The 20,280-nt window shown below is 45.9% G+C and overlaps 1 protein-coding gene across 1 annotated transcript in view; it reads left to right on the forward strand.

Moving 5' to 3' along the window:
• Window positions 1-20,280, forward strand: part of LOC137537135 (uncharacterized) — a 171,530-nt gene that overhangs the window by 310 nt on the left and 150,940 nt on the right. Inside the window, exon 2 of the mRNA XM_068259265.1 lies at window positions 18,823-19,878. Coding sequence (XP_068115366.1) covers window positions 18,867-19,878 — 1,012 coding nt within the window. The 5' untranslated portion in view covers window positions 18,823-18,866. The remainder of the gene's footprint in view (window positions 1-18,822; window positions 19,879-20,280) is intronic.

Below are 20,280 nucleotides of genomic sequence, written 5' to 3' on the forward strand. Positions count from 1 at the left end.
CTAATATGGTGCGCATCTGGCTACCTGCATGGGGGGGGGGGGGGGGGGGGGAGGCTACCTAATATGTGGCAGATCTGGCTACCTGTATTGGGGGCTACCTAATATGGGGCACATCTGGCTACCTACATTGGGGGGCTACCTAATATGGGGCATATGTGGCTACCTACATGGGGGACTACCTAATATGGGGCGCATCTGGCTACCTAATATGGGGTACATCTGGCTACCTACATGGGGGGCTACCTAATATGGGGCACATCTGGCTACCTACATGGGGGGGGCTACTTAATATGGGGCACATCTGGCTACCTACATGGGGAGCTACCTAATATCGAGCACATCTGGCTACCTACATGGGGGGCCTACCTAATATGGGGTACATTTGACTACCTGCATGGGGGGCTACCTAATAAGGGGCACATCTGACTACCTACATGGGGGGCTACCTAATATGGGGCTCATCAGACTACTGACATGGGGGCTACCTAATATGGGGTACATCTGGTTTGCCCTATTGCAAAGTAGTGGTATGTTCCCACTTTAAAGTTACCAGTGCTTTTGATTTTTTTTTCAGCTGAAACAATCATTGTTTGGTGAAAAATGACTGCATACGGGGTACCCACAGGTCATTTAGCTCTCCTCCAACAACAGATTGAAATTGGCCCAATCAAATGCTATTACAGCTGACTTTGATTGGTCTGCAAACTTATTGACCATCCATATTCCCTACCTTCCTATCACTAGAATCTACTTATTACTGCCTCTCTGTGATAAGAAACCATTTATCAGAATTTGTATTAATAGAATGTCTTTGTGATTTGTATTATGTGCATGTTGTTGGTAATATTAGCCTATATTCGGTAAATCCTACATGTTGTTGGTAATATCTGCACATTGTTGGTATTCTCTACTTGTCTTCGGTAATATCTTCGTTTCCTTTTGTGGTTTTATGTAGTAGGGGAAAAGGGGCGTAGCTTTAGGGGTGTGGTCTGTGTTGAGGGGCGGAGTTTATGGCACAAGATCTTGTGTGCCTATTGGCTCCTGAGTTGTAAATCCATCCCTGATTGCTATATTCCCCATCTTGTGATTACTGGTTAGTGATTATTGAATATTGATCGACTGTTTCCTGCTATTGCGTTTCCTGTATATTGATGATCTGCATATATGTCCCACTGAGATCTGTCCCCCCTACATAGTCTGCTGGGCCATGCTCTTCTCCAGTTATGTACTATGTTCACAAGGAACGCATGGCCAGACTTCATTATACAGAACCCCTACCGGCGCTCCCCCCTCACTTCCGACTTACACTATCCATCCTCTGGCCATCCTATCCACCCTCCTAGCAATTGTCTGATCCCTCCCAAGCAGGGACGGATTTACCATAAGGCACTGAAGGCATGTGCCTACAGGCGCTTCATGTTGGAAAGGTGGCTCACTCCCCTTCCTGAGTGCCTCTCTCCCTCCTTCTCTATGCAGAGTCCTGATGAGAGTATAAATGAGAGGTTACTCACCATATTCTTTGCATTCAACTGATGAGATTTCCTTTCAGTCAGGGGCACTTCTAGCTACTTAATACTGAGGATCCTCTAGATACTTAATGTTAAAGGGACACGTAAGTAAAAAAAAAATGAGTTTTACTCACCTGGGGCTTCCAATAGCCCCCTGCAGTTGTCCGGTGCCCTCGCCGTCTCCCTCTGATCCACCTGGCCCCGCCGGCAGCCACTTCCTGTTTCGGTGACAGGAGCTGACAGGCTGGGGACGCGAGTGATTCTTCGCGTTCCTGGCCACAATAGCGCCATCTATGCTGCTATATCATATACCATATAGCAGCATAGAGGGTGCTAATGTGTCTGGGAACGCGAAGAATCACTCGCGTCCCCAGCCTGTCAGCTCCTGTCACCGAAACAGGAAGTGGCTGCCGGCAGGGCCAGGAGGATCGGAGGAAGACGGCGAGGGCACCAGACAGCTGCAGGGGGCTATTGGAAGCCCTAGGTGAGTAAAACTCATTTTTTTGTTTGACGTAAGTGTCCCTTTAAGGGTATTTCTGGATACGTAATACTAACAGGCACTTGTAGCTATTTATAACAAGCAAGGGAAGTAAGGGAGAAGTGACAGCTGGGACAGCCAGCACACTTGCGGTGCAGTTCGGCAGAAGTTTGTAGGCTCATTGAGGGTGAAGTCTAAGGTGCCAGGACATCTGTACCTATAGGCTCCTGTGAGGTAAATCCAGGCCTGCCCCCAAGTAAACTTAAAGTGGATCCGAGGTGAACTTTTACTCATTGCATAATTGTGTTCCTTTCCTATTGTTTGTAGGGCATTCCTAAAGCAAAATACTTTTTTGTTTTAATACTCTAATTCCCCATAAACTAACTAAACCACGCCCACAGGTTTTCAGAGAGCCTTGGCAATAGCAAGGGCTCATGGGAGCTCAGTCTGGACAGGAGGAGGTGTTACTAGCCATTGATTTCAGAGGCAGAGGGGAGGAGGGGGATTAGGTTTTTTTCACAGTCTTAGTGATCAAGATACAGATAAGCCTGCCGCTGTGTAATGTTTACAAACAACATGGCTGCTGTCATTGTATCACAGGAATAAATAATCATTTTCTATTAAAGCTGTTTGCAGCTAGATTTACTGTGTAAACTATCTAAACGTTAGATAAGTTATATAGACAAGTTACTTGTTATAGTTAGTTTTTCATCTCGGATCCGCTTTAATGAGCTCCTGCTAGTACAGGACCAACCACTTCCCCATCCTCTGCTTCACTGAGACCTGGCTCAACAATAACATCCCAGATAACTCATGAAATCTCCTGAACTTTAGCCTCTTCCGTGCTGACAGAGACACTATATTATCTGCTCCTCCGAGAAGGCGGCATCTGCTTCTACATCAGCTCCGCGTGGTTCCCAGCCACTATAATTCTGACCAAATGCTGCTCCTCTGACATAGAGCACCTCCTCATCAATCCTCACCGATATACCCATGAAGAGAGTTATCCTCTTATGTACTTGCAGGGGTCTACATCTCCCCCCCTGCCCCCCCCCCCCGAAATAGATGGACACTGAGCTCCCTCAGTGACTCCATCTCGTACTGGGTAACCGCCTTGCCAGACTCCCTGGGGAGATTTTAAAAAAGCCAACTTTTGCTCAGAGATGCTACATTACATTCAGCACATCATGATCAACTAGGAATAGCAACATTTTGCACCACTGCTACATTGTCCTCAAAGGTGCCTACAAAGCTCCCCTTTGGGCCGCCCTCAGGAACTCTGACCACTGCCTCATCCAACTAATCCCCACTTACAGGAGGCACCTTGAGTCCTGCATGGATGAAGAACGCAGAAAGGCGGCAAACTGTGTTCTGCAGGCAATTGAGCAAGACGCCTGGGGGCCAGTTCACGGGGCCCTTCTAAACCAGCCCTAAAGGATACCCGAGGCAAATATTAATGTACAAGATGAGGCTGCTGACAGATGTGGGCGTGTTTGCAGAGCTACACCACAGCTTCTGATGACTCCCCAGAGGCTCTGTGCTTCTGTAAGAGGTTCCATTAGTGTTGATGACTTTATAAGTCATCCATCCTTTACCCGGAAGAATTATCTCTGCGCATGACCAAACCTGAATGCCACCACAGCAGCATGGATTTTCCCAGAACGTCTTTCAGGACAGCACCCCTTCTTGAGACTTGTCTCTCTTCCCTCATAGTGGACAGGAAGCTAAAAGATAAAAAAATTTGCATAGCGGATATGCAGGCAGCATAAATACCCCCCAGCTCACCTAGAGCCCTCAGTTGTTTTTTCTGTCCCGGACGGGACGCTTGGCGGAGCCTCCGCAGGTGCCATCTTTGTCAGGCGGCAGGGGCAGCGTGGTTGCGGACTGCAAACAGAGCTGGTCATGGGAGCCAGCGTGCAGTTCGCACAGCGTGGAGGAGGCTTCTCCAGATCTGGCAGCTTCTATATACGCGCATGGGCGCGCAAAGGAAAAATTCCGGCCGGATACCGGAAGTGCGTCACGCGCTGCGTCCCGCGTGACCGGAAGTAGGAAGCGCCGTTTGGCAGTGGCAATTCGGTGCACCTGGACCTACCCCACACTAATCAGGTAATCAGCCAACACTATTTTAATGTTAGCAGTGCATGTTCCCACCTCTCTGGCAACATGGAGGACGCTGCAGGCTCCGCTGCAATCTGCCGAGCCTGGCACTGAACCCTCTCTGGTAAGCGGCACAGGGGTGCTCAAATACCTGGGGAATATGTTTAAGTGTGGGGTATGATAAGATGTATGGGATATGCACTAATTTAGGCCATATTATCCTTTTTTACAGCCTAAAAAGGACAAATCAAGCTCCCAGCATCACTCATCTGCTTCTACATCTTCTAAGGGAGAAAGAAAATGTCCATTATGCAATGCAAAAATTTCCTCTTCTTCAACCAAGAAATTATGTCACCATTGCACTGATAAGATTGTGGGACATTTCGGAAGATGAAGGGGGGGAAAAGTCGGGGAAGAATCAGAAGTTTGCTTTTTCTCCCGATCTTATTAATGATTTATTATCTGCCATGCACAGTACTATGGGTATTGAGACAGAAAGGAAATCTCTATCCCAGTTGGATCAAATGTATGAGGGGTTATCTGATCCTCATTTCTCTTTTATCCCGGTCCACTCTTCTCTCAAAAATATGATAGGAAAGGAGTGGGATAATCCCGAGAAACGGGCTTTTTGGCCAAGGACCCTTAACAGGCGGTACCCTTTTTCCGCTGAGGATCAGAAATTCTGGGGTCCCTCTCCTAAGCTTGATCCAGCTTTATCAAAGATTTCGAGAAATACAGTCAAGCTCATATGATTCTGATAGCCCCGTTTTGGCCGAAGAGGCCATGGTTCATGTTATTACAGGAATTGGCAGTATGTCAGCCAATTATTCTTCCGAATCGGCAGGATCCACTACAGCAGGGCATAGCCTTTCATCCGAACCTACAACTTCTTCACCTTACAGCATGGAAGCTGAGTGGAAAATCTTGAAAGCAAAGGGGTTCTCAGATAAGTTATCAGAGACCCTAATACAATGTCGTAAAAAAGTAACAAGGAATATTTATAATAAGACATGGTCAGTGTATTCAGATTGGTGTAAAGAGAGATCCCTGGATATATCTTTATCTACCTCAGTTCTTGAATTTCTTCAACAGGGACTACAAAAGGGATTAAGTGTTAGTACCTTGAAGGTTCAGACATCTGCAATCAGTGTTTTTCTTGAAAGAAAACTGGCGGCAGAAGAATACTTTATTAGATTTTTTCAGGCTTTAAAGAGAATTCGACCAGTAGTTCGATCCAGAATTCCTTCATGGGACTTAAATACAGTTCTTCAAGCTATGTGTACAGCTCCATTCGAGCCATGGAAGGAGATTTCAGATAAATTTCTTTCTTTAAAAACCGCCTTCAGGCTTTATCGATTCAGGAACCATACTGTATTATTTCAGATGATAGGATTACATTAAGGATAGACAGCGCCTTCCTTCCTAAGGTAGTATCTAAATTCCACAGAACCCAGGAGATATTTCTACCTTCCTTTTGCGCAAATCCATCCAATGAGAAGGAAAAACGTCTGCATTGTCTAGATGTAAGAAGATGTATCATTCATTATCTCGAAAGGACTAAGGAATGGAGAAGGTCGGATTCGATGTTGGTATTGTTTGGGGGAGTGTCTAGAGGGAAGCAGGCCTCCAAAGCTACATTGGCCAGATGGATTAGAGAAGCCATTACTACTTCATACCGATCTCAGGGGAAACTGCTTACTACTTCAATCAAAGCTCATTCGACAAGGGGTATCTCTACATCCTGGGCAGAGAGGGCTGGTGCATCCATCGAACAGATTTGCAAGACGGCCACCTGGTCCAGTCAGAATACTTTTGTCAGGCACTACAGGCTAAATGTCCTATCCAGTGCAGACTTGAGTTTTGGCAGAAAAGTTCTACAAGCAGTCGTCCCACCCTAAGATTTCATCTTGTCTATCTCTCAAGAAGGGGTGCTGTCCTGAAAGACGTTCTGGGAAAGACCACATTTACTTACGGTAAAGTCTTTTCCAGTAGTCTGAAGGACAGCACCCCTGCGACCCACCCAGTGTGGGAAATATTGAGGTAAATATACATATAATTTTTTTGTTTTGTTATTTAAGCATACGTCCGTATAATCTTTTTTATTAACTGAGGGCTCTAGGTGAGCTGGGGGGTATTTATGCTGCCTGCATATCCGCTATGCAAATTTTTTTATCTTTTAGCTTCCTGTCCACTATGAGGGAAGAGAGACAAGTCTCAAGAAGGGGTGCTGTCCTTCAGACTACTGGAAAAGACTTTACCGTAAGTAAATGTGGTCTTTTTTTTACATTTGGGCATCTGCCTTAAATGAATCATCAGCCAAACCTAAAGTACATCCTATTTAATTACCATGGGGCTTTCTCCAGCCCCTCACAGCTAGCTGTCCCACGCTGACAGCTCAGTTCGCAACCGCCAGCTCGGGGTCCCCGCACAGTGCAGAGGACGACCTCAAGGTCGTCCTTACTGCACCTGTGTGAAGCGGCGTACTGCGCAGGCTCAGAACTACTTCGCCTGCACAGTGCGCCATGGACAATGTCGGTGCACGCGATCTCCTGCAAAACCCAGCCCCAGGACTTGACGCCTTTCGGTGTTAGGTGGTCCTGGGGCTGCCACCCTCCTGACGATGATCGATGTTAGATTTTCTTTAACCCCCTCCTGACCGCCTACCAAAGAAACTGTTCTTCTGTAAACCCCACAGTCTGAGCTGAGGGTGGAAAGCAGGGCCCGGTGTCAGGAGATCTGGACGATCTGGCAAAAAGATAGGTTCTGTTATTGCCGAACTCTGCAGTAGAGCAAACCATGGTCTTTAGGGGACAAAGAGCTTCTTTTAGAATAGCTCGGGCCTGGTATCTCCAGATCTTGTTGAGAACCTGCTGTAATAAGTTTAGTGGAGGAAACACACATATTAGATTCGATCCCTAATCCACCGAAAACCCATCTAGAGTCAAAAGTTTGTGGGCATAGAGAACAAAATATTTTGCGTTTGCTGGCAAATAAATCCACCTCTGGAGCCATGTTGTTTAGACAGCATTTGACTCCTTCAGGTGTACTGCTCTTAGGCATTCATAATTCTGTTCTGCCCAATAAAGAATTCGGCAGGTCTAAAACCACAATTGTCTTCTCGCCCCCCTGACGATTTATATACAGTACAGACCAAATGTTTGGACACACCGTCTCATTCAGAGAGTTTTCTTTATTTTCATGACTATGAACATTGTAGATTCTCACTGAAGGCATCCAAACTATGAAGTAACACATGTGGAAGTATAGTACATAACCAAAAAGTGTGAAACAACTGAAAATATGTCATATTCTAGGTTCTTCAAAGTAGCCACCTTTTGCTTTGATTACTGCTTTGCACACTCTTGGCATTCTCTTGATGAGCACAAAACATGTAGAAAGCAGTCCTCGAAAAATCGGATCCAAGTTGAAATGTATCACATGAGGGCCAAGCTGCATAAAAGCCTTCGGCTCCTCAACCAGAACAACTCATATGGGCCCTAAAAACCAAAAAGTAGATTTAGGCAAAAACAGGAGCAATAGTAGCTTAAAGAAGAGCCTCAATGGGATCCAAACATACAAAAACCTTTATTAAAGACCAAGGGCTTGATTCACAAAGCGGTGATAACTCAGTTATCACGCCTAAAAGACTTTAGGCGTGATAACCTTTGCACCACTGAGTTATCACCGATTTGTGCTGCTCTTCGCGCGAAGCTACCGCGCGTACGCGCAAAGTCCCATAGGGCTTAATGGGAGCTTCGCGCGAAGCGCCGGGTGCTGCGCGCGCGGAAAATTCACGCGAGTTTCTCCTTATCACGCCTAAACTGAGTTTAGGCGTGATAAAGGGCTTTTCACAGGCGTGCAAACACTTTGCACCGCTTTGTGAATCAAGCCCCAAATCTCAATTTTCAACACTCAGGTAAAATCAATTAAAAATAAGGGCCCCAGGAGCTCCTCATCCACTCCTCACACACCATACCGCATCACACATACAGCCCACACACTAATACTGGTAGATGAATGCTGCAGCAGCTAAAGCAGAGCAGGTAAGTATCAATAATTGAATCATGTGGCTGTCCCTTTAAGAGCGAATGCATTGCCCGTATATATGTTTTTTTTTAGGGAATCTACTTTTTCAGAGAGGTAGATCAACAAATTCTGAGTCCAGAGCGGTGCTTGAGTGCACTCAAAACAATAAAAGTCGCAAAGTTCCTCTATGGAGATCAACTTGTCGCTTAATCACAGCTTATGGATGCCAGCACATCCTCTCTACTCCCTTGGCGGATTAGTGACAGTTCACATGGATAGAAAACAGTCCCCGCAGCTTACTTGTGTATCCTGATGCGTCCACAGACAGTCGCACTGCTAACCCTCCAGCATATAGTGGGGTCACAGTGGCAGCGGTGAGCGCGATCAACCTGGCCGGGACGCTGATGCTTAGGAGCAACATGTGGGTTGATCGCACTCACCGCTGGATGGTTAGCAGTGCGACTTGTGAGAGCAGAGACTCGGACACAAACGGCGCCTAACCACCGCGGACCGCAGAGTGTTGGGGACCTGTGAGTCCTGTCGGGTGCAAGTTGTTCCGAGTCTGTGGACGCATCAGGATACACAAGTAAGCTGCAGGGACTGTTTTCTATCCATGTGAACTGTCACTAATACGTTCTACGGTTTTTGTATTTTTGGATCCCATTGAGGCTCTTCTTTAAGCTACTATTGCTCCTGTGTTTGCCTATTCTCTTGATGAGCTTCAAGAGGTAGTCACCTGGAATGGTTTTCACTTCACAGGTGTGCCTTGTCAGGTTTAACCTCCCTGCCGTTATATGCCTAGCGCTAGCTACATGCTTCCCCCCTCCCTGCGGCGTCCCCCCGAATGCGCCGATCGCCGCCGGCGCATATACCCATCCGGAAATCCCGTTCTGAACGGGATTTCCAGGAGGGCTTCCCCCGTCGCCACGTTGTGACGTCAGAGGGAGTCCCGAACCACCCCTCGACGCTGCCTGGCACTGATTGGCCAGGCAGCGCACGGGTCTCGGGGGGGCACCCTCTGATGCGGCGGGTTGCGGCGAATCGGCGCGGAGCGGCGGCGATCGTAATTTACACGCAGCTAGCAAAGATATTTTCACCCCTACCTAGCTGGTTCCTCTGGCTGTTTCCACTAGTCGCCTCTGCTAGTGAAGCCCCTAAATAGCTATAAACTAGCTCGGAGGGGACCCCCGTTTTCTGCTGGTCTTTCGGGGGAAAGGTGCAAAGTATAAAGGTATAAAGTACTTAACCGACTAGGAGTATGCATCACTTTAAATTATCTTTTAAACAAAGATTGGTTGTGTTCGGATCCTTCTCACCTTTTCTCCTGCTTTTTTTCTCCGTCTCTGCGTGCGTTCCACTGGTCTCCGCCTATTCCCCACCCTCTCCGATCTGTCTGCACTGTCCTCCTATCCGGCGGTGGCGTACATGCGCTTCACAATGCGGAATTCCGGCCGCATGACGTCATTTCCTCCGCATCTCGCTCCATGATTGGGGCTGAATGACGAAGCGGGGAGGAGTCTATTTAAGCGTACGGCGCGCGCTGGTGGCCGGCTTACCTGCAGAGGACTCTGACACTGCGCACAGCCGAAATGGAGGACGGAATGGAGACACGGGAGGATGGTAGGTCACTATGCTCTGGGACATATATGTATGTTATAGAGGTATTATTAGGACGCAATATTATTCTCACTTTCTTGATTCTCATACTATTTCCTCTGCTCATCCTTGCAGTGGCTTCATCTGCATCTATGGATCCTGTAACACCTAAAACAGACCAGCCACGGGCTGACAGGTAGGGGTAGTTTAAGGTAGGTTCTTGCCCGTTTGTTTATTCATCAGAGTGCAGACTATAGTAACGTCCTGTTGGTTTATGGCAGCCCGAGGAAACGTGCCAAGAAATCATCGAGCTCAAGATCTCGCTCCAGGAGGAGAAGCCCTTCTCACCACCATAGAAGAGATAGAAGCAGTTCAAGATCTAGACGGAGTTCAAGGTCAAGATCTAGGGAGCGTTCCTCGAAGAGATGCTGGGCTTGCAGCAATTACGTAATGCCTGGAAAGACGGTATGCAGAGTCTGCTTTGAGGAGATGGCAAAGGAACCGGATCAGACACCTGTGGATGTGTCCAACCTGATCAAACAGGCGGTACAGGACTCTATGAAGGAGTATATTGCCTCTATCCCAACTATACAGTCTGCGTCGGTAGGACAGCCGCAGGATCTTGAGACAGAAGATGCAGATGATTTAGACGTTGGATTTGACTTTGCGCTTGTGGAACCGTTTGTATGTGCAGTGAGACAAGCAATTGAATGGGAAGATGAGGAAGAAGGATCAGCTGAAGTCGCCAAGAAGCAGAAGCAATATTATGCTCACCTCAAAAAGAAGTTTACACCGTTTCCGCTCATGCAGGAAATATCGGAAATAATTAAAGATGAGTGGAAGAAAGCAAAAAAACGGTCACCTCTACACAATAGGCTAGGGAAGCTTTATCCCATGCTCGAACGTGATTCTAAACAATTAGACAACCCACCAATAGTGGATGCCTGAGTAATGAGATTGGCAAGACCGACTACGCTTCCCCGGGAGGATGCAGTGACCTTTAGGGATGGTATGGACAGGAGAATAGATTCAGAATTGAAGAGAATCTACGCCACTGCCGGCGGAGCTGCAAGACCAGCAATAGCCCTGACTGCGGTCTCAAGAGCCCTTAGAGTGTGGACGACAAATATCGAGGAAGCTATAAAGGCAGATGCTGACAAGGAGGCGATAATAGCTGGCCTGGAAGACCTTAAACTGTCGGCGGATTATATCGGAGAAGTGGCAGTGGACGTAGTCAGATGTTCGGCAAGAACGATGTATTCTTCGGTAGTTGCCAAGAGATCGTTATGGCTAAAGGCATGGATCGCTGACCCATCTTCTCGTCAGGATTGGTGCAAAATATCGTATGATGGAGAGCACCTGTTCGGAGATGAAATGGACACCGCTATAAAGAGAGTGACGGAGGAAAGTCTGGGTTGATACCACTGGATAGGAAGAACAAACGCCCTTTTTCCCAAGAGACTAGTAGATACCAACAACAGAGATTCAGGTCAGCAAGAACTTACAGACCTGGCAAGGAGTTTAGAAGGAATTGGCAGAGTGCCCAGAGTAACCTCCAACGGATAACAAAGCAAAGGAATACAACTAGCCAGCCGTCGTCTCAACAGAAGTCTTTTTGACAGTCAGGAAGCTCAGAGCTGGCCGGTGGGGGGAAGACTAAGTTACTTCGGTCAGGTCTGGGCGGAGAACGTGACCAATCCTTGGGTCGTAAAAACAATTTCACAGGGGCACCACTGCAAATTTATTACAAAACCCCCTCGATCCAGGTTTGTGAAAACGAAGATTCCGATATCCGAAGACAAACGTACAATTCTGACAGATTATGTGTACACACTTCTAGAAAAGAAAGCTATAATTCCGGTACCGACGAACGAAAGATGACAGGGTCTATATTCCCCTTTGTTTTTCGTACTGGAGACTGGCGTCCGGTACTAGATCTGAGGTTCTTAAACAGGCATATTCATCTCAAAAGGTACAAGATGGAAACCCTGCAATCGATAACTCAGGGTATATTAAAGGAAGATTGGATGCTTTCGGCAGATTTAGAGGACGCGTACTTGCATATCCCCATCGCTCCAGCATTTCAAGAGTATCTAAGATTTGCAGTAGGGAAGCAACATTTCCAATTTACGTGTCTCCCGCACGGCATATGCACCGCCCCCCGAACGTTCTCCAAGGTGCTTCTTGCATTAGTGGCTCTTCTTCAAACACGAGGTATTCGCATCTTCCACTACCCCGACGATCTTTTGCTACTGTCTCAAAGTTGGCAGACAATCAACCAGCACAGAGAGATACTACTCAACATGCTGTCTCAGTTCGGTTGGAAGATCAACAGGAAAAAGAGCCTGCTGGAACCAACCCAGGAAATGGTATTTCTGGGGGCACTGATCAACACACGGACCAACTCGCTATCACTACCAGTGGGAAAGATGCAGACAATAATATCGAGATCTCAGAGAATTCGATCATTGAGGAGCCTACCTGCGAGAGAATGTATGAGTTATATAGGGACTCTAACATCTACTATTCCGATGATCCGTTGGGCCCATTGGCATATAAGGCCCTTCCAATGGGGTTTTCTCTCTCAGTGGAACGGGCAATTTCAATCAGACAATACTCCTTATTCCTCTAATGAGGAACAGTTTGGAATGGTGGACGGTAAGAGAAAACCTATCCAAGCATCACCTGATACAGCCTGGAGTTATGATCACACTTACTTCGGACGCCAGTGCCAGAGGCTGGGGAGCCCACTGCGAACACCTAACCGCTCAGGGACGCTGGGAGACATACTCCAACCAAGTGCCAGCAAACATACTGGAGTTGCGTGCAGCTCATCAAGCTTTACTGAGCTTTCAGCAGATAATAGTAGGAAAGACAGTAATGTTAAGGATGGACAACTCCACGGCAATTGCTTACTTGAGGAGGCAAGGTGGAACGAGAAGTCTTCAATTGCTGCAGGAGTCTGCGGAAATCTTCCATTTTGCAGAGCGGAACCTATGGGATCTGAAGGCCATTTACATTCCGGGCAAAAACAACACCACGGCGGACTATCTGAGCAGGCATACCATCAGCAACAACGAGTGGTGCCTGTCTCAGGAGGTTTACCAGTGGATCTGCAACAAATGGGGAACACCAGATCTGGACCTGATGGCAACCCCCCAGAACACCAAGTGCAGCAGGTTCATATCCAGATATCCAGATATCGATGCAGCAAGGCAGTGGCAGTGGATGCGATTACGGCACCTTGGGACACCAAGCTAGCGTATGTTTACCCTCCAACCCCACTCATTCATCGCCTATTAGTCAGTCTACTGAGGGAAAGGGTGACGGTATTAGCCATCATACCACACTGGCCCAATCGCCCATGGTATCCACTGTTATGGGAAATGAGCACACAGCTACCACTACCTCTACCCTGCAGTCAGAACCTTCTGTATCAGGGGAAAGTATATCATCAAAACCCAATGAGGCTGAACCTAATGGCATGAAATTTGAGGGGCAAAGGTTAAGAAAGGAGGGCTGCTCCGAGGCAGTAATACATACTATGTTGAAATCAAGAAAACCCACCACCAATAGAACTTATAGGAGAGTTTGGGACCGTTTTCTTCTTTATACTCAGGAGAAGGGAATAGACCCTTTGAAGCCAGAACCTCATCAGATACTGGAGTTCTTACAAAGGGGTTTGGACTTTGGCCTAGGTGATCATACTCTGAAGGTCCACACTTCGGCACTGTCAACATTTACAGGTACAGCGTGGGCAACTAACCTACTAGTCAAACAGTTTATGAGGGCTGTTCTTAAGGTAAGACCACCTAAGAAGCCAGTCTTCCCCAAGTGGGACTTACCCATGGTCCTTGACGTTTACTCATCACCACCATTTCACCCTATTGAGGGGTGCAACATCTGGAGTAAGACGTTAAAGACGGTCTTTCTTGTTGCTATAGCATCAGCACGGAGGGTGTCGGAACTACAGGCACTAGGATGCAATGAACCCTATTTGACTATTTTTCCGGACTGAATAGTGTTAAGACCCCTACAACAGCTTATCCCAAAGGTGGCCACAACGTTTCACCTTAAAGAGACTCCGTAACAAAAATTGCATCCTGTTTTTTATCATCCTACAAGTTCCAAAAGCTATTCTAATGTGTTCTGGCTTACTGCAGCACGTTCTACTATCACCATCTCTGTAATAAATCAACTTATCTCTCTCTTGTCAGACTTGTCAGCCTGTGTCTGGAAGGCTGCCAAGTTTTTCAGTGTTGTGGTTCTGTGATGCATCTCCCCCCTCCAGGCCTCTCTCTGCACACTGCCTGTGTATTATTTAGATTAGGGCAGCTTCTCTCTTCTCTCTTATCTTTTACAAGCTGGATAAATCCTCCTCTGAGCTGGCTGGGCTTTCACATACTGAGGAATTACATACAGGCAGAGCTGTCTGCACTCTGCAGGAAGAAACAGCCTGACACTTCAGTGGAAGATAGCTGCAGGGGGAAAGAAACACACAAATGATCTCTTGAGATTAAAAAAGGAAGGCTGTATACAGCCTGCTTGTGTATGAATGTATTTTCTATGTGTGGACATACTGTACATCAACCTACTTCCTGTTTTGGTGGCCATTTTGTTTGTTTATAAACAAACTTTTTAAAACTGTTTTTAACCACTTTTAATGCGGCGGGGAGCGGCGAAATTGTGACAGAGGGTAATAGGAGATGTCCCCTAACGCACTGGTATGTTTACTTTTGTGCGATTTTAACAATACAGATTCTCTTTAACCAGGATTGGGCATTACCGGCATTTACATTGGATGAAACACAACAGCCACATCCACTGGACGTGGTACACACAGTAAACCAATATCTTCAGGCTACAGCAGAATTTAGAAAGACTGAAAGGTTATGGGTAATCCCGAATGGCTGCAAGAAGGGTGAGCCAGCATTAGTGAGAACCATTGCCTCCTGGATAGTGAAAGCTATACAACTGGCGTACAGAACTCTTAATATGGCTCCACCGGAACAGATACTGGCACACTCTACCAGAAGCATATCCACTTCATGGGCTGCGTACAATAAGGTGCCAGCGGAGAAGATATGCCAGGCTGCGAACTGGTCTAATATTCATACATTTATGAGACATTACAGAGTTGATATGACGGCACAGTCGTCTGCTTTATTTGGTAAAACTGTGTTATTGTCACATACTGCATAATTAAGTAAAATTTTGTGTTGTGCACAGCATCTGGTCTCCCTCCCTTCATTTGTTTTCCTAGTTAAGTCCCAAGTGTGACGACATGAAGCATAGGGAAAACGGAAAATTGTTACTTACCTATCGGTAATTTTCCTTTCCCGATGCTTACATGTCGTCACGCGACCCTCCCTTCTATGGGTTTCAGTGCTTGAGGCTACATAGACTGGAGAGGTGGGGCCATAGCTAAATATTTATAACATCAGGGTCCTATGGGGTAGAGGGGGCGAGACATCTACCCAAGTGTGACGACATGTAAGCATCGGGAAAGGAAAATTACCGATAGGTAAGTAACAATTTTTCGTTATATACACTCCCACACAGGAAATTAACTCATAGTTGCCTGGAAACCAATCCAAACAAAACAGAAACTATAACAAACCATTGTATCACATGTGTTCAATCACACTTATTTGAAAAAATGAAATAAGAATATCAGTTCATTTTTAACCTATTTTCGTTCCTGGATGTAGAAACTACGTCCAGGAACCATGCGCACTGCCGCGCTCTCCCGCGGCCGATCACGTGCACGCGCGCTCGCGGCCCGCGGTTCGTTAGCCAGGCAATCAGTGTATCGGGCTATGGTGCCCGATCACTGATTCCTCTCCCCCGCTGAAAAAGCGACAGCTTCTCTCGGAAGCTGCGCTTTTTCTGGCTGTTGCCTCCCCCATGCGTCTCTCTAAGCGTATGTTACGCTTAGAGTGACGTCATGTAAACAAACTCATGGCCACCATCTTGTGGCCAAAAAGTAAAACTACAACTAAAAGTAAAAAAAATAAAATTCAAACACACATTTACATTATAAATCTCTTGTTTACATCCCACCCTCCCAAAACTACCCAAATAAAATGTTTAATATAAAAAAACAAAAAACATTACAATAAAAAAAAACAAAAAAACATGTAAATATTTACCTAAGGGTCTAAACATTTTAAATATCAATGTAAAGATGAAATATTTCTATATTTTTTTATTTTAAACTTGTAAATAGTGATAGATGCAAAACGGAAAAAATGCACCTTTATTTCCAAATAAAATATTGTCGCCATACATTGTAATAGGGACATAATTTTAACGGTGTAATAACCGGGACATATGGGCAAATACAATACGTGATGTTTAATTATGGAGGCATGTATTATTTTAAAACTATAATGGCTGAAAACTGAGAAATAATGAATTTTTTTCCGTTTTTTTCCTTATTCTTCCTGTTAAAATGCATTTACAGTAATGTGGCTCTTAGCAAAATGTACCCCCCAAAGAAAGCCTAATTGGTGGCGGAAAAAACAAGATATAGATAAGTTCATTGTGATAAGTAGTGATAAAGTTATTGGCTAATCAGTGGGAGGTGAGCATTGCTCAAGTGAAAACGACGGAACGCGAATGGGTTAAAGTCCAGCAGTAGTTCCATGGTGATGTGGGAAAAAAATCCACGGTGACCTAAAACAATCACAGAAACAAATGCAGGTCATAATCCCTATTTAAACCAGATGGGAACAAAGTCTCTAATTTATGTATCCAAAAGACTTCATGCTGTTTTAGTTTCATGACGCGGTCACCACTTCTCCCCATCTTAAGTATATGGTCTATCACCATAAATTTTAGGTCATTACCCTTGTGTCCTTCTTCCACACAGTGTTTGGGCACCGGAAGCTCACAGCGCTTGCCACGCACACAGCTCTTATGTTGTCCAATCCGGTTGCGCACTCTATGCGTCGTTTCACCGATATAACATAATCCGCATGGACATCGTAAGAGAGACAACTTCTTCTCTGCCTCATTTAATATTTAATTCTTATGCTAATAGCATCCTGTCCAAAGCCGGTTAGGAGACAAGTCTCAAGGAGGGGTGCTTTCCTGAGGATGTCCTGCAGTGTTCTCCCTAGAAATTTTTTCCAGCCGGGTGGCATGAAATAGTAGCCAGGTGGCCTGAAAAAATAGCCGGGTGGGGCGATATGAGAGAATGCAGAGCCGATGCTTCTGTGTGCAACTCTGCTTGCAGAATAAAAGGAAGCGATCCGATGACAGCCGGGTGCTCACCAAAACTAGACGGGTGGAGCACCCAGCTAAAAGAGCCTGGGGAGAACACTGTCCTGGGAAAAACTATTTTCACCATCACTGGCTTTTATTTAAAAAAAATGTACGTATGTATGTACTTTACTGAGGGGGCTCACAGAAAACGACTTCCTTTAACCCTTTAACAGCCAATTTATTTCGAAACTTGAAAGTGCTCAAGGCAAATTCATTTTGGCACATTTTTATTTATTTATTTGTTACATTTTCCTACTTCTAATTAGTACTGCTGTTATGTGTATTTAGTGACAGTTGTCACTAGGGGGCAGGGTGAGACAATAACAGAGGACTTCTGCTTGCTTTTTCTATATTTTCTGGTAGAGCGAGAGACAGAAAAGCATTCCAAGAATTTACAGCACAATGAGTTCTGCCAACTGAGGTAAAAAGCAGCAGAGCACTTATCTCAAAGAAGATAACTCTATTGAAGCTGCTAATGGGATAATAGTTGTGCTTTAAATACTGAGCCCATAAGGTCCTCTTGGAGCAGCTGCCACCTCCTATGTTAATTCTTATGCTATAAATCATGTATCTACATACACCTGTTATCACCTGTGTTTATTACTGCAATCAAAGGAGTTGTATGTTTACCCCGACTGTTTTGGGAGGCTCCCTGTGAAGGAGGACATTTTCCCTGATAGCTGCTTTGCATGTGCTGCAGTTGTGGCTTGTGGTAATCACTGATGGACTGCCGCTGTGCATGTGCTGCAGTTGTGGCTTGTGGTAATCACTGATGAACTGCCGCTGTGCATGTGCTGCAGTTGTGGCTTGTGGTCATCACTGATGGGCTGCGCCTGTGCATGTGCTGCAGTTGTGGCTTGTGGCAATCACTGATGGACTGCCGCTGTGCATGTGCTGCAGTTGTGGCTTGTGGTAATCACTGATGGACTGCCGCTGTGCATGTGCTGCAGTTGTGGCTTGTGGTAATTACTGATGGACTGCCGCTGTGCATGTGCTGCAGTTGTGGCTTGTGGTCATCACTGATGGGCTGCGCCTGTGCATGTGCTGCAGTTGTGGCTTGTGGTAATCACTGATGGATTGCAGCTGTGCATGTGCTGCAGTTGTGGCTTGTGGTAATCACTGATGGACTGCCGCTGTGCATGTGCTGCAGTTGTGGCTTGTGGTAATCACTGATGGACTGCCGCTGCGCATGTGCTGCAGTTGTGGCTTTTGGTAATCACTGATGGACTGCCGCTGTGCATGTGCTGCAGTTGTGACTTGTGGTAATCACTGATGGACTGCCGCTGTGCATGTGCTGCAGTTGTGGCTTGTAGTAATAACTGATGGACTGCCGCTGTGCATGTACTGCAGTTGTGGCTTGTGGTAATCACTGATGGACTGCCGCTGTGCATGTGCTGCAGTTGTGGCTTGTAGTAATCACTGATGGACTGCCGCTGCGCATGTGGTGCAGTTATGGCTTGTGGTAATCACTGATGGACTGCCGCTTTGCATGTACTGCAGTTGTGGCTTGTGGTAATCACTGATGGACATCCACTGTGCATGTACTGCAGTTGTGGCTTGTGGTAATCACTGATGGGCTGCCGCTGTGCATGTGCTGCAGTTGTGGCTTGCATCTGTAGGTAAATTCTGCCTGGTAGATCATTTTCAATTTGTTATTTTTGAAGTAGCTCACAAGCTGAAAAGTGTCAGCTCCTCTGGTCTATGGGAGATTACCAGCCCCTAGAAAAATGTTATTTTGTGTTCTCTGTTTATTAGTACTAATATCTTACATATATAATCTCTTATCCTTTTTAAAAGGTATTACTTTTACAAGACTTTGTTTTTTTCTACCTACTTATCCTTATTTAGAATTAGATCTGAGCAAGAAGAAGAGACATGTTGGTCAGCAGTCTATGGAGGAGGGTGACATGATGAAGACAATTAAAGAGGAAGAAAAAGAGACGTATGTGAGGAGTGATCAGCAGTCTATGGAGGAGTGTGCCATGATGGGGACAATCAAAGAGGAAGAAGAAGATAAATATGTGAGGAGTGATCAGCAGTCTATGGAGGAGGGTCATATGATGAGGACAATTAAGGAGCAAGAAGAGGAGACGTATGTGAGGAATGATCAGCAGTCTGTTGAGGAGGGTGGCATGATGAGGTCAATTAAAGAGGAAGAAGAAAAGTATGTGAGGAGTGATCAGCAGTCTATGGAGGAGAGTGACATGATGAGGACAATTAAAGAGGAAGAAGAAGAGACATATGTGAGGGGTGATCAGCAGTCTATGGAGGAGAGTGACATGATGAGGACAATTAAAGAGGAAGAAGAAGAGACATATGTGAGGAGTGATCAGCAGTCTATGGAGGGGGGTATTATGAGGGTGACAATTAAAGAGGAAGAAAAAGAGACGTATGTGAGGAGTGATCAGCAGTCTATGGAGGAGGGTGACATGATGGGGACAATTAAAGAGGAAGAGACATATGTGAGGGGGGATCAGCAGTCTATGGAGGAGGGAGACATGATGAGGGCAATTAAAGAGGAAGAAGAAGAGAAATATGTGAGGAGTGATCAGCAGTCTATGGAGGAGGGTGACATGATGAGGGCAATTAAAAAGGAAGAAGAGAAGTATGTGAGGAGTGATCAGCAGTCTATGGAGGAGGGTGACAAGATGAGGACAATTAAAGAGGATGAAGAAGAGACATATGTGAGGCGTGATCAGCAGTCTATGGAGGAGGGTGACAAGATGAGGGCAATTAAACAGGATGAAGAAGAGACATATGTGAGGCGTGATCAGCAGTCTATGGAGGATTTAAGAAAGGTGATTAAAGAAGAAACATATGGGAGGAGTGATCAGAAGTCTGCAGAGGAATGTGACATAATGAGGACAACCACAGATGAGGACCCCCTTACAGAAAGCAGAACAGGTGAGTAATCAACATTAAATATTGAATATCTTTAGTAGTTATGACTGTGTCACTGCTTACAGACTGGCCATATTAGAGGTTATGCTACATACAGTACACGTTATATTTTTTTTCATCTAAAACATCTTTCTTTATTGTGTTTAACCGCTTGAGGACTGTATGCTTACACCCCCCTAGTGACCATGCTATTTTTTACAAACTAGGCCACTGCAGCTTTAAGGGCTAGCTGCACGGCCGCAAAACTCAGCACACAAGTGATTCCCCCTCCCACCTTTTCTACCCACCAACAGAGCTTTCTGTCGGTGGGGTCTGATGCCTGGTAGAATAATACACAAAAGAAAACGGACTTCAGCACTCTCCATCAACTTCTTCTTTATTAGGCCATGGTCTCAAACTACAACA

The sequence above is a fragment of the Hyperolius riggenbachi genome, chromosome 10 (assembly GCF_040937935.1).
Source record: "Hyperolius riggenbachi isolate aHypRig1 chromosome 10, aHypRig1.pri, whole genome shotgun sequence".
Lineage (NCBI taxonomy): Eukaryota > Metazoa > Chordata > Amphibia > Anura > Hyperoliidae > Hyperolius > Hyperolius riggenbachi.